The following is a 16,904-nucleotide window of genomic DNA, read 5'->3' as shown; positions in this document are numbered from 1 at the left end:
GACTGGCGAGGGCCCCTCCACAGAAAGTCTGTGCCCCACAGTTTATGGCCATTCCAGGGCTCACAAAGATCAGGCACCAGGAGCCCAGTTCAAACCAGGCCCAGCAAAAAAAGGAGAGGACCCCAAGGAATCAGGGCCATGCCCTGGCCGTACTGTTTGGGGCCTCCCCCAGGTCATGAAGGAAGAGCTTCTATGTATAAATAGGTATTTATACTGCGTACAATTCTCATCACAGATTATGTGATCGATCACTTTGAGCAAATTCCTGGGTCCTCATTTGGGAAGTTCCAAGTCAAAACTACTTGCAGGCACTCAATCAAGAAATGCAGGTTCCCAGGAAGGTACCACATACCCCACCTGCTTATTAGAGTCTAGGCGCTCAGGCGTAAAAGGATGGGTTCTTCCAGAACCCATGTTCACCCAGAAGGTGAACAGATCTCTGACAGAACTTTGTTATTAAGACAGCTGTTTTTTTTTTTTTTCAGTGGTAGCACAGTGTTTCACCAATACCTGTAATGAAGGTAGACCTCATTACCCAAATATTTAATATTTATTAACAGAGGTTTAAAAAGCATTAATTCATAAGCCTGGTAATTGCTCATCTCTGTCTCAGTCATTAACCATACTTCAGAAAATAACATATATGCACAAGAAAATATCACGGCTAGGATTAAGGTATCTGAATAATTTTTATGACCGTTGCTCATTATTTCTAAACACACAGAAATGCATTTTATGAAAACGAATATGAAATTCCTTCAAAATGCAGATTCAACTTAAATGGAGCTAATGGGCTCCCCCCAACCCCCTCCCTCCACTCCCTGCCCAGGATGATTTATGCTACTGAACTGGGCATGGGTGTCATACCCTGAACTGCCTGAACTACTCTCCTCCAACAGCCTTATTCACATGGAAAGGAAACCAAATGACTAGGATCACCCTTCAGCGACTTTAAAGCTCATGATGCTTCAACAGCAGCTGTGTTGCGAAACTGGAATGGAGTGCCACCCTCTCACTAATGAGGCTACCAAGTGTCTTTAGGTCTCCATGTTAGAGGCACTTAGTAAGCACCCTGCTTGGCAGGGACCCACGGCAGGTCGAAGCGATGGACTAATCACACAGGCTGGAATCAAATGGGCTGGAAGAATCTGGAGACTTGTGGCCCGGAGGAATGTAATTCATGCAGAAAAGCGTTGTCAGAGCAAGGCCAGGGAACCTCGTGGGAAGAAAGCAAAATAAACAGTTCAACAAAGAAAACAAAGAAGGGCCAATAGCCTTTTCTAAAGCTTGAGTACACTGAGCCTTCAGTGGGGCCCTGGGACAAAGGCCTCATCAAAGAACGCCCTTGCAAAGCAAACAGACCAAGAAGGATGTTTCTTTCTGATACACTTGGGGGGGAAGGGGTAGACTCCACTTTTCATTCCTCGCAATTCAGTGTTCACATACCTCCCTCCTCCCAACAAACAGAGAAACAGCATACAACAATAACCAAAATAACTGCAAAGTCCTATGTCTGCCTGGGTCAAAAGACGGGGCAAGGCGGGAAGGTTAACCCAGATTACGTAGGGCGTAATGTATCTTCTGACTGTTCTTCAGATCACAGGAAGGCCTTGGCAAGTGCACGAACTGCCCAGGTCAGACCCACACAGCCTGCAAGCCACATTCTAGAGAATGGGGCCAGACCCACGAAATGCTCAAGGACTCCATGTAGAAAATCCTCTCATGCAAATAGCATATGACATTCGTGCAAATAGCATATGACATTCACAGGGAGGGTAACTATCCGACTTGGAGAGAAGCCCTCCGTGGGCTTAGCGCTGTCTTTTACAGGAAGTTGGACCCCTTTTTTCAGCCCCCACACCCACAATTCCCGATTTCCAGTGGAACGTTGACTTAGATCATCCGTCTCTGAATACACGTAACTACATGTATCGCTGTGTCCTGAAATCCAAAGACTGAGGTGACCCGATTTTGGTCATTAAAACAAGATTAAAATACTTTAGACTGACCTTCTTGTCCCCTCTTGACTACTTCCATTAAGAAGGAAGATCATGTGTACTAATCCCAAGGACAAACTGAAATTACCACACAGAAAATGGACAGAAGTGAGCTCTGTGTGGATGCATAGAATACATAATATATGTAGTCAAATAATGAAGATACAGAGAATACTTACTTTAAATTTTAAAAATCCAATAAACATATTAGGTACATAAATAATATATTCCTTGAATATATTATACAGCTGACCTTGAACAAAATACAGGTTTGAAATGTGCAGATTCACTTACCTACAGATTTTTTTCAATAAAACAGCATATTACAGTCAATGTGTTTTCTCTTTTGTGATTTTCTTAACATTTTCTTTTCACTAGCTTACTTTATTGTAAGAATACAGTATATAACACATACAACATAAAAAATATGTATTAAAGAACTGTCGCCGTTACTGTTAAGGCTTCTGGTCGACAGCAGGCCGGTTAGCAATTAGGGTTTTCAGGGAGTCAACAGTTATACCCAGCTTTTCAACTGCACTGGGGGGTTGGTGCCCCTAATCCCCACATTGTTCAAAGGTCAACCGTAGTTCTAACATTAATCTGTAATATCCCAGGCAAATATGATGTAAGAAACCTTTTAAAATCAGACTCCCTCTCAGAGCTCTGATAGTCTTTGTAACTGATTGACAATTTTGAATTTGTTTCTGAAAACTTTTACTGGTGTGCACCACTTATGTGGCAAACGTGTAGGCTAGGAATACGGGAATTTTGTTCTAAGGGGGAGCCAGAGAGTACTTTGAATAGAGGCAAGAGGCATTTTAGTAAGCCCGGAATGCTTTCTTGGGACTCTGTCTTAAAATGCAAATCATATTCAAGCAACATGGTTTGGTGATTTGTTTTGCAAATGAGGCAGATCATTTAACTGCTAGTGCCTCTCTCTCCTGCTCCCTCCCACCCCTCCACCCACCCTGGCCCCATGTAATAGAGATGCTGTTCATTTCTGATGAACTTGGCGATATTTGGGTACTATTTGAATGTCCCGAGAAGAAGAGTATTGGTGGTTCCCTGGCTAGACCCTAACTCATTCCCAGGCAGCGGGAGACGCACATTAGCCGTGCAAGGCCCTGGGGATCACTTAACCTGCAAGGACTTAAGGTAACTCCTTCAGGCAGAGCTCTGACTACCAGGGGGTGATGGGGCCTGGGGAGGATGGGGCTCCTTAGGAACTATTCACAGGTATAACTACTGCCCAGTGCCACAGGGCTCTCAGAGGTGAATCTATAAAACCCCCTTTAACTGTGATTCTATACAATAATGCATTTTGGTACTAGTTTAGATTTTCAGATTGAGGCTAAACTTCCAATTCCCTTAGAGCAGTCCCAATGGAGAACTTTTTAATGAATCTGTAATCTCTCTGAGGCTGTATAATTAAGTTTTAAATATCTATAACTTATAAACATGTGAAATGCTGCATAAACCAGAATATTAAGTGACTGGATTTTAGAATATCTGTGGTGTTAGATTACAGGCCTTTATTTATTTATTTTTTTTCTTTACTGGGAATGCACTCCCATGCCCTAAAGGCAGTTTCTGCCACTTCTTAGCTATTCCTGCACATTCTTTTCTTCGTGTGTGTGTGTGTGTGTGTGTGTGTGTGTGTGGAGGGAGACAGAGACAGAAAGGAGGGGAGAGGCAGCAGCAAAGCGTAGAGATCTAGCATTGCACTTGATGTATTTCCATACCAGAATTTCGAAAACCATGCGAGCTGGGTTAGCTCAGGAAGCAAACATGGGACCAATAAACCATGGGACCAAGGTGTGGATTTTTATCCAACTGCAATGTAATGATACCCATTACTATTCTGATATGTCTTTAACAAAGATTACACCAAAACTACAAATGGTCAAGATTTTTTTTTTTCAATGTTCTTTTCAATACAGTTATCTAATGAATGTTCTGCCAAAACACCCCCCTAACTTTAGGACTCAGAGAATGTGTTTCAAAACTGACCTTTTCCCTGATGCTTCCTTTCCGTATGCCCAGGTCCGTGGTATCACCAAAGATGCAAAGATCTTGCTCATGTGTTACTTGAGATTCAGAAAGTTAGCAAGGGCAGGTTTCTGGAAACAAATCTGTGACCATTTTATTTTCTGACATATGAATATGGTTGGGGGCAGGGATAGGGATGCGAGAGTAACAAAAAAGAAATGAGTGACAGGCAGTCCTGTGTCATAGGCCTTTGTTCTCCTGGGGAAAGGTCTGAAATGAACTCAGCCTGCTGTGCCGCTATAGGAAATGGCATGTCTTTGTTTAGGTGGAAAAATCGGGTTCTGTTACCTAAGAGAAGGAGAGAGGGCCACAGCGGGCAGGGCAGCTTTGGTCCGGGTGGTATTCATCACAGGGAACTCACCTGAAAGTGTCTTTCTTCCCTTTGGGACAAACCCCGTTCAAGTTCCATTTTCTCAAACGCATATTTTGAAAAATAAATACAACCATGGCAGTAAATTTCTGTTTTCTTTGAAGCCAGGCTTAACATGAGTGGAAGCATTGTACTCAAAGAAAAAAGTCTGTTACAGTCCAGTAGCCCCCAGGCCCCCTGCAACAGGTTTGACAGCAGGCTCTATAGAGCCGGCGGCTTCCGGTTCAGTGACCGTGAATACCTCCAGTCAATATCTGCTCCCAGACCTGACCGCTGAGCGCAGCACAAAGAACACAGGAATTTTATCCAAGAAGCTGCCGCTCAGACTCTGTGAATGTGCGCTATAATTAGGGCCTGCTTTCTCTGCAACCGATGACCGAATTCAATATTTCAATCATTAGAAATACTGCAAAACAGAAAGAAGTGCTATGCCCTTGGAGTATACGTTTATTTGTTTCGTGTTCATTTCTTGATGCAGAATAAGAAACGTGTACTGGTTGGTCTAAACTTAGGCCGCCGGGCTCACTCAAATGTCTAAAGTTTCAGGATTGAAACTCGCCCACCTTCTCATACTTACACAAGGAACTTTGCATGAAGGTGGTCTAAAGTCGTTCTTAAAAATTAGGCAGGCTTTCCATTTTTTCCGTTAATCATGAGAAATGATAACCAAACAATAAGAGCTATTTGCTTTTTTAAAGTGACATGACAGGCAATGAAAAAGGGTTGGGATTAGCAGTATGAAAGTCTAAAAGAAGAAAATACTGTGCACGTATTCACTGATTAAAAAGAAAGAAAAATATAGGGCACCTGGGTGGCTCAGTTACTTGAGCATCCGACTCCTGATTTCAGCTCAGGTCATGATCTTACAGTTCATGGGATCGAGCCCAGCATCGAGGCTCTGCTAGAGTCTGCTTGGGATTCTCTCTCCCCCACCACCACCACCCCATCCCTCCCTCACTTGTTCATTTTCCCTCTGTCTCTCTCTCTCTCTCTCTCTCTCTCTCTCCCTCCCTCTCTCAAAATAAAGAAACTTTAAAAAAAGAAAGATAAAGCAGAAAAAGGGGACAAAGGGTAGGGCTGAAAAGGGGGTGTTATTTTTGATTGGGGTTGGCAAAGTATCTTTGAGGCTTTGCAGGCCATATTCTCTCTGTCTCAGGTACTCAACTAGGCCCTTGATTGCTAAAGCCACCACAGACAACAGTAAACAAGTGGCAGTCGCTGTGTTCCCAAAAAACTTTATTCACAAAACCAGGCCATGGGCCTGTACTGGGCTTACAGGGCAGTTTGACAAACTGCTCAGTTGATGGTCTTCAAAGACGACCTCTCAGATAAGGAGATATCACTGCAGACAAATGTACGACATGAGGGAGCAAGCCATGGGTATCTGAGGGAAGACGGTCCCAGGAAGACACATGTGGTGACCTAGTCCAACATGGCTTACGTTCTATACAGCACACCGTTATAATCGCTGACCATTATTTACCCATGTTTTAATACGGTCTTCTCAAGTGTAAAACTGTTAGGCTTTGCCCAATAGGCTACCAATTGACGAATCACAATATACCAGCCCACCCCCTATGGCTGGATATGTAAACTTGCCAGTTGTTTGGTGTCCCAAATTCTACAGCCGCAAACATTGATGTGTATCTGTTTTTTCCAGCCATTGATAGGCTTATTGGGTCAAAAGGCTTTTTAAGGCTCTTCACGCTGCCGTATTTCCTACCTTAGAAATCCGCATAAGACACTGACAGCCAGTGACACTGAAAACTTCCTATCGGGTACTGTTACAACTATTTTGTGCTCATCAAGGAAGCATAGACTAGACCAGCAAAATCTGCAGTGTTGATTTTCACAAGCAGAGGAAAATAGTCAAGTATAAAGGGGGTCATAACATCTGATGCACTACTTACTCCCAAGCCTTGTAATCTCTCTGGGTCAAGGCCTCTGTATCTTTACAATAAGGTTGGTAGTATCCACCCCATCATAGCATTGCTCTAAGAATTATAGGAGATAATTATGTCAAGTGTCTAAAATTGCACCTCACCCATAGTTAATTAGGCAAAAATGTCATATAACAACTATGGCCATTATATATTTTCTCACGTTGTATTATCTATTCATTTCTTCCCCCCCCCCCTTCTTTTTGGAAGTGTGCTATCCTTTTTAGGTTTTCCATTTAAGATTGTTAATTTCATTAACTTTATTTCCATATGAAGGGCCGGGGAAGCAGCAATAAATGTATATTAAATAGTACCCAGTCACATTAGGTGACTATGGACTTTTACCACCAGTAAATGATTTAGTACCAGGGAATGCATTGCACTAAGGAGCATCACATCATTATAGGTGCTCCTAATATATTCTTAATATTAATTAAGCTTTTGATTTTGAGTTCTAAGTGTGCTAGCCTTGTTGGCATAAAGGTGATACACTCTAACAATAGTAAACAAACAAAAACAGGAGAAAGACGTTGGCAGTGATCCTCCAGTGGCCTAAGACAAATAGCCCATCATCATTCCTGAAAAGAATATTTATGCATAAGGCGTGGATCTGGCCCAGCAAATGCAAAGAAACACACGGATAGTCTTTGTACTCCAGAGATGTAATTATAATCAAGTTCATTTCTTCTTTTTTTTTTTTTTTTTTTGGCAGAGCGAGTGGGTGTTATACAATATTTGCTATAGCTATTTGATGGAATCTGTCATTGTACTTTACCAGTCCTAATAATGTTTACGGTAGAGCACTGAATGGAAAAAAAGGACTTTCCTTTGTTTATCTTACTTATTATTTTTTTAGAGAGAGAGAGTGTCCACAAGCAGGGGAGGGTCAGAGGGGAAAAGAGGGAGAGGTGGGGGAGGGAATCTCAAGCAGGTCTGTGCTCAGTGCAGAGCCTGACAGGGGGCTCAGTCTCATGACTGACCATGAGATCATGACCTGAGCCAAATCAAGAGTCGGACGCTTAACACACTGAGCCACCCAGGCACCCCTACTTTGTTCATTTTAATTCTTTTTTTTTTTAAGTTTATTTATTTTGAGAGAGAGTGTACTTGAGTGGGGGAGGGGCAGAGAGAGAGCAAGAGGAAAAAATCCCAAGCAGGCTCCAAGGCTGTCAGCTGAAGCCCAACACAAGGCTCCATCCCATGAACTGTGAGATCATGACCTGAGCTGAAACCAAGATTCAGACACTCAACTGACTGGGCCACCCAGGCACCCCTACTTTGTTAATTTTAAATTGTACTATTCAAACAGTCCAAACTGGTTATGCCCCCAAATACAAATACAAGGTTTTGCTCAATCTCTGTACTTTACTGGAGGGAACAGAAAGAAAAAAACCACTATCATGTGTATGGGCCCATCACAAAATTTTAAGTAAGTGGCCAGACTGAAGGCTGCTTTGAACAACTTACATGCGCTCGTGATAGGGACAGGACCTAGGAAGACAAGCCAGGTGCTGATTTCAGGGAGGGCGGGAAGAAAAGAGGGACGGGAACTGAGTAGCAGCACCAGCCACCTCCTTACTCCTCCTTTGTCTAAGCTTTTACCATAATGATGCATCTTTTCTTTGACCTTTCTCTCCCTGGAAAGAAATGTATTTATTCATGCTCCAACCTTGCTACTCATCTTCCTGCTCTCCTCCCTAAAAGGCAGTCACAATCATGGGGCAAAGCCTTACTTATTTCCAGGGCACTCGATGTCACAGCTAATATTAATGATCGGCTGTGCACGGAGTCCTCTCCCCAGGCGCCAGGCTGCGGACCACTTTCAGTAGGAGGGACACCTCTTCTTGCTTAGGTGGAATAATTCCAGTGAGCCGGGCAGCCCCGGGAAGAGCCACATTGACTCAAGCGAGAGAATAAAGAGCCGCCGAATAAAACGGAACATGAGCGCTCATTTCTCCAAAGAAGAGGGAAGATGAAACTGGCTTGCTGAAATGAATGAGTGACGTGGATGGTGATATGGGGTAGCCTATGTGGCTGCAGGCTTGGGCACAGTGTGGCACACACCCACAGCTCCAGACAAGGGCAGCTCTAGGCTCAACTGGCAAGCTCTGTGGGGCTTCGATTATTGTAATGGGTTAGTCACTAAGGACCCCGCTTAGGAAAATGAATTGCAGAGTTCGGTATGAAGCAAATGGACTGTCTGAAATTCAATTCATATTGGTCCATAAATGAGACAACTCTGGGTCAAAAAAAAATTTATGTAAAAGACAGACATTTCTCCCAAGTAAAAATCCAGAATAAACGTGGAATTTAAAACTTTATAATTTGGGTTTCTATTAATACACTATGTCTAGTTTATTTTTATCTTTATTTTTTTAGAGAAAGAGAGAGAGCACCTGCACCTGCAAGTAGGGGGGAGGGGCGGATGAAGGGAGGGAGAGGCAGAGGGAGAGAGAGAGAAAATCTTAAGTAGGCTCCATGCTCAGCCTGGAGCCCGACCCTGGGATCATGACCTGAACCAAAATCAAGACTCGGATGCTCAACCTACTGAACCATTCAGGCGCCTCTAGTTTTTAAAAGGGAGCGTGCTTAAATGAATTCTAACTCTAATTAAAAAAAAAAAAAAAACATGCACTCAAAATGCAAGAGAAAGAGTACTTTCTTCATTGAAGCAAGGTAAGTCACTTAAACATACCACTGTATTCTGGGGGAGAGGAGCGTTAATATTGCGATTGTCTAAATTTCCAAGTGAAATCTGAAAATACAATAATGTTTGGCCAAGAGAGCATCACCCACCCCCACAGATTACAATAGGCCTCCTGGAGTTATGCAAGGCTGCAGCCCTGATAACCACGCAAGGCATGGAATACACAGAAGACCAGGAAGGAAAAATCTGCTTGATTCTGGATATACATTCAGGTTCTGTCATTAATGCTCCAAAAAATCTCAGTAATATAATAAGATGCATTCACTGGTATTTTTCCAGAACATTACACTTTTCTAGATTTATCTACTGGGCACAAGTCCTGGTAAAGTCAGTGGAGAATAACTTTCAGAAGAAAAGGGGAAATCCCCCACCTCCAATGTTTCTTAATTTCCAAACTACTTCAATTAAGTAAACACAAAGCAGGAATCATATATTTTATATGACAACCTTTCTGTGACAACTCAAAGAAAGATGATGTCTACATTCCATGTCCCACTTGTAAGTCCATGAATTTAAAATCATGATTCTGAGTTAAGAAAGGAAATACTAGAAAATTCTACGATTATTTCCAGGACACTCGAAACAATGTGAGTTTCTAGACTCTGGTCTACACTGCCTAACAGTACACTGTGGACAATGCCCTGAGAGTTAAGTAGGGTAAGCTAAAGGCATAGCATTTAACAAGCTGGGTTCTAAGGGACGCATTTCAGTACATATTTATAAGGCTTGGTGGTTATTATTAGGCTGTAATTGTAGTTGTTCTAACACCTAATAAGCCATGGTTGGAAAAACAAAGGCAGGTTAATTTGTGATTTCCTCTACTCATTCAGAGGCAAATTAAGTGTCAAACAGCTAATACAGAACATATTTCATTTTATGAGATTTTAATTTAATTCTGCACCATATCGTTGATGCCTTAATATAGGGTGGTTTATCTAAAAAGAGAAGCAATTTATAAACCTCTTTCAATAGAATCTTTAATGATAGGATATGATAGCATAATTATCACAGTGCCTGCCATCCTTCTAAACAGAGATCTGTCAGTATTTCCATCATCAACACAAATCCTGTTTTCGAGAGACTTATAATTTAATTTTTAAAGCTGGCACCAGAAGGACAATTATGTGTACAAAATAATGAGAATATCCTCAAATTCTGTCTTCTTATAATTAAACACGTTTATTCTAAAAACTTTGTAAGCTCACTTGGCCTCATTTTCTATGAGAAAATTATATAGCAAGCATGTTGGAACTCACTTTCTAGATGAAAGCATTTTACTTTTCCAGGATACTGCTTTACCCCTAAGCATAGATGTGCTTTTTTTTTTTTCTTTTTAAATTTTTTTAATGTTTATTTCTTTTTGAGACAGAGAGAGCACGTGCACAAGTGGGAGAGGGGCAGAGAGAGGGAGACAGAGGACCGAAGCAGCTCCATGCTGGCAGCAGAGAGCCTGATGTGGGGCTCAAACTCACGAACCATGAGATCGTGACCCGAGCTGAAGTTGGATCCCCAACTGACTGAGCCACCCAGGCACCCCCAGAGGTGTTTTAAGATTCTAGCAACCAAGCCATACTTGCCTAGATTACTCTCCGCTCTTAAAATGATCACAGGCGTCTACTATAATTATAGCACCTCAGAAGGTGCAAAGGCAAGAAGGGGTTCATGACTGAGCGAAGCGAGTGTTTCTGAGGCCCCCACTTCCTGGAATGCTAACCCCCAACATTTGTTTAGAGCTCTATGCTCTTAAAAGCGTTCACATGAACATGACTTCATTGAACTCTTCCTGCAATCTGGGAGAGTCGGGTAAGGCAGAAAACCTCATTTCCAGGGGATGAAACCAATCCACTCGAGGGTAGGTTACCAGAGTTCCCAGCACAGGTGAGTGTGACTAAAGAAAGAGTGGGGGATTAGAGCTCATCACGACTCCCGGATGGGCCACCTGAGTGTTACTGAGTACCTTTTTCGAAAGGTACCGGGCAAAATGAGGAACAGCCTCGGGGGATAGCCAGTAGGGGTGATACCTGAATTAGAACTTGAGGATGAGGAGTTTTAAGCAGGAGTCTGCCACCCGGCGAGGGAAGGCCACTGAGGGCAATGCATAATGCATAAGGAAGATTCTGTTACAAAGGCACATGGGATCTGAGATGTCCCCTAGCCTTCTGGAGCCAACTACATAAGCTCATTGTCCCCACCCAGATCCCTGCTAAGGACTAGCAGTCCCAGGAGGGCACAGACCCACCTTCTCACTATGCTCTGCACACAGCAATGGCACTCCTCTCAGAGCTCTCTGGGGCTCCTCTGTGGGCCTCAGGATTATCTACTGGCCCTATATTATGAATTTTGATAACTATCTGTTTAGGCAGCTAGCAAACAATTTAGTCCATTGCTGTGAAAGCATCCTAAGGCTTGGCTGGAACACCAGGAAGTCCTGAAATCTATAAAAATCCCAGCTCAGCAGTCATACCTGAGATGCAACCCCCAACCCCAGGACTTTCCAAACTTGACCTGCCTCATCTTGTGGTGTTTTTAATCACAGGTGAGCTAAAACTGAAGGTACAGCAATCAGGGTCTAGAACACAAGGTGTGGGCAACATGAGGGCTTGCTATTGCATTCTGCCAAAGAACCAAGGCTTGGGATTTTTATCGGTAAACTCATATTTGAATTTAATAACAAGGCGAACTATGATGAACCCATAGGAATTAGTTCATTCAGTCATATAAACTCATTCTGGTAGGGGTTGGGGGGGGGGGATTGCTCCATAACAGGGTTTTTGAAAGAGTGAACAATTCTGAAATCCCACAAAAATCTGATTTAAGTCACCACATCACAGAGACTGGAGTCTGGGAGGAATCTGACATCTGCATCACCAAGGCTGATCTGGCCCTCGCTGGCTCCGCACCACGGGGCAGGGCCTCGTCAGAGACCTTTGTGGTCCCATCTGCCCCACAAAACCTCCCTACAACGGGGTGAGTTACATGGCGGGTTTCAGCCTGAATTTGGAATTTCCTTCCCTTTCTATAGGAGCTTTTAATTGGCCTCATGGTTTTATTTCAGTATATTTTTAGCAGGCTTCAGAACCCTGTAAATACTCACTCGTGTTCCAGTGAAAAGTCAAAGAGTAAGTCACGAGTCTCCGTATTCTCTCTCTATAAATACCCACTTCTCCGTTAATGCTTATGGAAGTCTGCACCACAGATTTATTACTTACCTCCAGGCAAATCTGCTCTGAAATTACAATTCAATAATGGGGGATGGATCCAAAAAACTGTTGGTAAAATATTATATGTGTACTTGGGCATGTAGTTACGGCTGTTAATATCAATTAATTCTGTTCACAGAGGAGGACTTGTTTTAAAACAACTTCATTTTTCTTTGGCATATACGTAATTACACAGTTTAACTAATAGCCACGGAGATGCAATCTACCATCTAAATAACCAGCATTATTCTTCAAAGTATTATTTGTGCTTTTCTAACTTTACTGTCTCAGAATGAAGGGTGATTACCAGATCTAACTAGATGTATATATCAAGGCCATTAGTAAGGGAGAGCCCCTCCCAGACCGCAGCTCCAGTAATTACGGTATCTGACAATGTTTCTGGACATGACTACCAAAAAAATAGCATTGCAGTTTGCAAGCCGAATACTCTTTTTACCCCTAACCTGAGTAAGGTAATATTTATTTCCACAAAATGTTCTGCTTTCTTCTCTAATGTATGTTATCAAAGTCATGCTTTCCTCTTATCTTTGTGTAAATCGCGTGAGCGATCCCACGTGCCATTTTGTTTGAGAGACATTCCCATCCGTCAAGTCACTGTTGGTGGACGCACCATGGGGGGCTATGAAAATTTACCACAGCATTTTCATTACAATTCATTGGCGAGCCCTGGGACAAGACTTCCAGGTTTTAGCGGGAAAAACTTCAAACCCAATCTCTCCTAGATCCATATTCTGAGTAGTAACTTCCCATTAGGGCCCTACTTTTTTAATTTAGTATTTACAGCCCACAGAACACACGTCAGCAAAATATATAGTGAATACTTGCCAGCCACCTAGTGTGATAGGCATTCTTCAGGAAGCAACGGGGATTTGCTTCAGTGCGTCCAGGAACAGATAGGCTTGCCGTATTTCAAAAGTAAATCTTATACTTCTATTACATCTTCAAAGCCCAGCAGCTGCGCTGTTGACAAAAAGTCGTGAGACAGAAAAAGCTAGTATCCCGTGCTGCTTCATTAAAGGGTAAAGTTTTATTACTTACACATGCAATGGAGGAATCGGAGACGGGTCATAATGGTAACGCCCCTCATGATGTCTCGCATCAATCGGCACAGGAGGGTGGAATGCAGGAAAGAGATGAGAAGGGTCTGAAAAAGAACGAAAATCCAACATGGGTAAGAGGAACACCCTGAAACAGAATCCCAGCCCACGACACAACACCGTTATACTGTCTTGACAACTTGGGTGGAGTCCACTTTAAGAATTTGTGGAAGAACTCTTTAAAGTGCATTATGAGGCTACGGGTACTACGGAAGTATGACCGAGCGCACGGCACCTGAGAAGGTGGAGGCTAGGAATGCAGTAAACCCAGACAGGAAAGTAAGAACAGGGAGTAATGTGTGTTCCACCCTGGGAGAAAGCCCAGAGAAGCACAAGGGCTGGAGGGAGCCACAAAACCAAAAGGAACGGACGACAAGACTCTTACTTTCTTTTAAATTGTACCGTCAAGTGAAATTTGGACAACGATGTAATACACATACTAGCTTCACTTCTCCCATATCCCTGATGCTTTTTAAAGGAAGCAGTATTTTCTAAAGTCCCTGCTTGAATGCATGGGTCTACATACACGCTGTCTACACTTACATATAAGTGTATGATACACACACTATTTTAAAGTTTAAATGCATGCTCTCCTCCTTCCCGTCCTGGGCCAGACCTCCACAGTCCCACACAAGGGCAAGGGCAGCCAATCTATAGGCTAGCCAGAGAAATGCTACAGGGCCTGGCCGGAAGAGGTGAGCTGACCCCTCTCGGACTGACAAAGAGAGGCTGGGAGCAAACAGAGGAATGCTTCCCCCACAGCCCTGACATTCGCCTTGGACCCCGACCAGCCTCCCTCCTGCTTAGGCTGGTGTTTAGAGTTTCCTGGGTTCCTGTGTGTGCACTTACTTCCAGCCGCTCCTCTACTTCACTATAGTAACGTAAGCACACGGTCTCCTACAAATCTCATCAAGGGCTTTTTTTTTTTTTTTTTTTCCTAAATAGTGATTCATTGCAAAAGCTGAAGAGAATTTTGCCGCATTTTATTCTTAGAAGCACGGCTGATACTCGAGTTTTCCCTGAGTTTCAAGAAGCAAAGTGACAGAGCGAAGATGCGTCTCCACGGTGATGAGCCTTGCGTTACGGCAAATACGCCAAAGCCTCTCTTCAAATATTATCTCCCACACGTGTCTGTCCTGGCAGCCTGCACAGAGCCATCCTGCTGCTACTGCCCCAAATCTTCCCTGGGAATTGATGTGCACACCAGAGGTGCCTCAGGAGGGCTTCAAGCATTTTCTAAACATCTGAAGGTTTTGCCTAAACCTGAGGTAGCAGGTGGCCAGAGGATCCCAAGGGAGGCGCTGCGAACAGGTTCTGAGTGGTGGCTGGAAGAAGTGACACAGAACCTCTAAGTGGGGAATGGGGGGCTGTGCCAAACACAGACCGGCACCCACACCGTGGATTTGCATTAAGTCCCCATATCCGAGTATTAGGTGCGCATGGGGTGACTTTAGGTGTTTTTTCATTTTCCTCCCTATGCATTTCTCTTTTTTCTAGATTTTCTTCAACAAGCATCTCTTAGAATGTAAACATAATAAACTCTTTTAATTTTTATGTTTATTTATTTTTGAGAGAGACAGAGAGTGAGCAGGGGAAGGGTGGAGAGAAAGGGAGACACAAAATCCAAAGCAGGCTCCAGGCTCTGAGGTGTTAGCACAGAGCCCGAACCTACAAACCCGTGAGATCATGAACTGAGCCAAGATGCTTAACGGACTGAGCCACCCAGGCGCCCTATAATAAAGTTTAAAAAAAAAATTATGAAATCTTACTTCTCTTGTGTTGAACTTTGCCCTGGCTGCCTTCCTTTGAGAATCTACAAATATGGTTATGAGGAAAAAATATAGTAAGAGTGAAAAACCATTGACGCAGTGTTGACCGAACCAAGGAGGTGCCCAAAGCTATGGCTCCACCAGATTTGGAACATTTCTTAGAAAACTTGTGGGATTGGAAGAGGAATATTGTAACAGAAAGGTCAATTACTGACTGCATCCTGTGCTCCTTGTAAGATGAAGGTGGGAGGAGTGGCAAATAGGGAGAGGAGGCATCATCCTGGTATGGTCAGGGCACTGCCACTGCGATACCACAAAGTGTAAGACACTGTATAAATTCCACATGAAAAATCAGTAATATATACAATTTTTAAATTGAGAAAGAGAGCACGAGCAAGCTGGGGGGGGGGGGCAGAGGGAGAGAAAGAAAATGATAAGCAGGCTCCATGCTTGGCATGGAGCCCAACTCAGGACTTGAACCCACCACCTCATGACCTGAGCCGAAATTAAGAGTCGGACACTCAATCCACTGAGCCACCCAGGCACCCTGAAAAATCAATTATATTTTAAGTGCACCACTTAGGACTTAAATCTAAAGGATGTGGGAGTTGCTCTTTTGTAATGCAAATCTTGGTAGCTGGAATGCTAAGTGGGAAAGTTTACCCCACACTGTTGTCACATTCAGTGTGCCACGTAAGTCAGTCATCCTGCAGAGCCAAAATGTCCGACCTCACATAACCATTTTCCATGAAAATTAATCCATCCTTCTGCAAACAACATACAATCGACTGCAGCAATCTTTCTCACTAGCTTGAAGGTCTGACGCACATTCAGTAAAATATTTCCTGGTTTTAAATTCTGAAACAGGCCTAAATGAGTCAGATTCCAGTCAGATAAAGCAGTTGGCCACCAGACATGGGGGCGGCTCTTCTTTCTCTTCTCCTCTTAGGGGTCGCTGCTCCTGCAAACGTGCTGGCCTCCAGCAGACTTCAAACTCGGCACACCGTCATCAGCTCTTAGCAATCAGAGAAACAAACCCCCTAGCACTGTGTTTAAGTCAAGCATTCACAGAGTCTGACCCTCCTCCTAAGACTTTCTCCTACACATTTTCCATGGCCGTGGTGAGGGACGTTGTGACGAACACATCAGAGCTGGAGGATCTTTTCACTTCTCTCCTTGTTGGCTCTTGGCCGTGGACTGAGTGATTAAATTCTCTCCACCAGATAAGTGGGTGTCGACCGTATCTGATTTTCTCTATGTGGGTTCAGCGATGAATTACGACAGGGCGCAAATCCACATTTTTCATATACGCGGGGCTCGAAACGTGTGGATTTATTCCACATTCGGTATCTGCCTCAGACATCCAGGAAGTGTAACACTCCTTATCGTCTGAGTATTGATAATGAAGTGCAGTGATTATGTGCACACAGGCGAAGACCAACCTGTTAATCCTATAAAATCAAGGGTGTATCCAAGCAGCATAAAAATCTCCTCCCCAAGAAAACCTGGAAGGGCTATTGTGGACATCTGAAAGGCACTGCCACCTTTTCACTTTCAAGAAGTTAGTGTGTCTAACAAGATTGTAATTCACTCTTATTCTCTCCCTCCCTCCTTCTTTCAGAACCGAAGAGCAAACGGCCCAGCGCCGCAAAACTATTTTGAGAGGAAAACAGAAGACACAATTATTGGGGCATTTTATAGTCATTTCTCACTGTTGAGTTTGGTGTTTGGTGAGCTTAAAAATTTAATTCTGA

At 43.3% G+C, this 16,904-nt stretch overlaps 1 protein-coding gene across 16 annotated transcripts in view; it reads right to left on the bottom strand.

The window, feature by feature from the left end:
- The window catches only part of GLI3 (GLI family zinc finger 3), a 281,827-nt gene that overhangs the window by 111,169 nt on the left and 153,754 nt on the right, over positions 1-16,904 (bottom strand). For all 16 annotated transcript variants that reach the window (XM_042963632.1, XM_042963719.1, XM_042963712.1 and 13 more), the window contains one exon: positions 13,323-13,428. In XM_042963632.1, the coding sequence (XP_042819566.1) occupies positions 13,323-13,428 (106 nt within the window). The remainder of the gene's footprint in view (positions 1-13,322; positions 13,429-16,904) is intronic.

This window comes from Panthera tigris, chromosome A2 (assembly GCF_018350195.1).
Source record: "Panthera tigris isolate Pti1 chromosome A2, P.tigris_Pti1_mat1.1, whole genome shotgun sequence".
Taxonomy (NCBI): domain Eukaryota; kingdom Metazoa; phylum Chordata; class Mammalia; order Carnivora; family Felidae; genus Panthera; species Panthera tigris.
The sequence above is the reverse complement of the archived record's forward strand: the minus strand, read 5'-3'. Positions and strand labels throughout refer to the sequence as shown.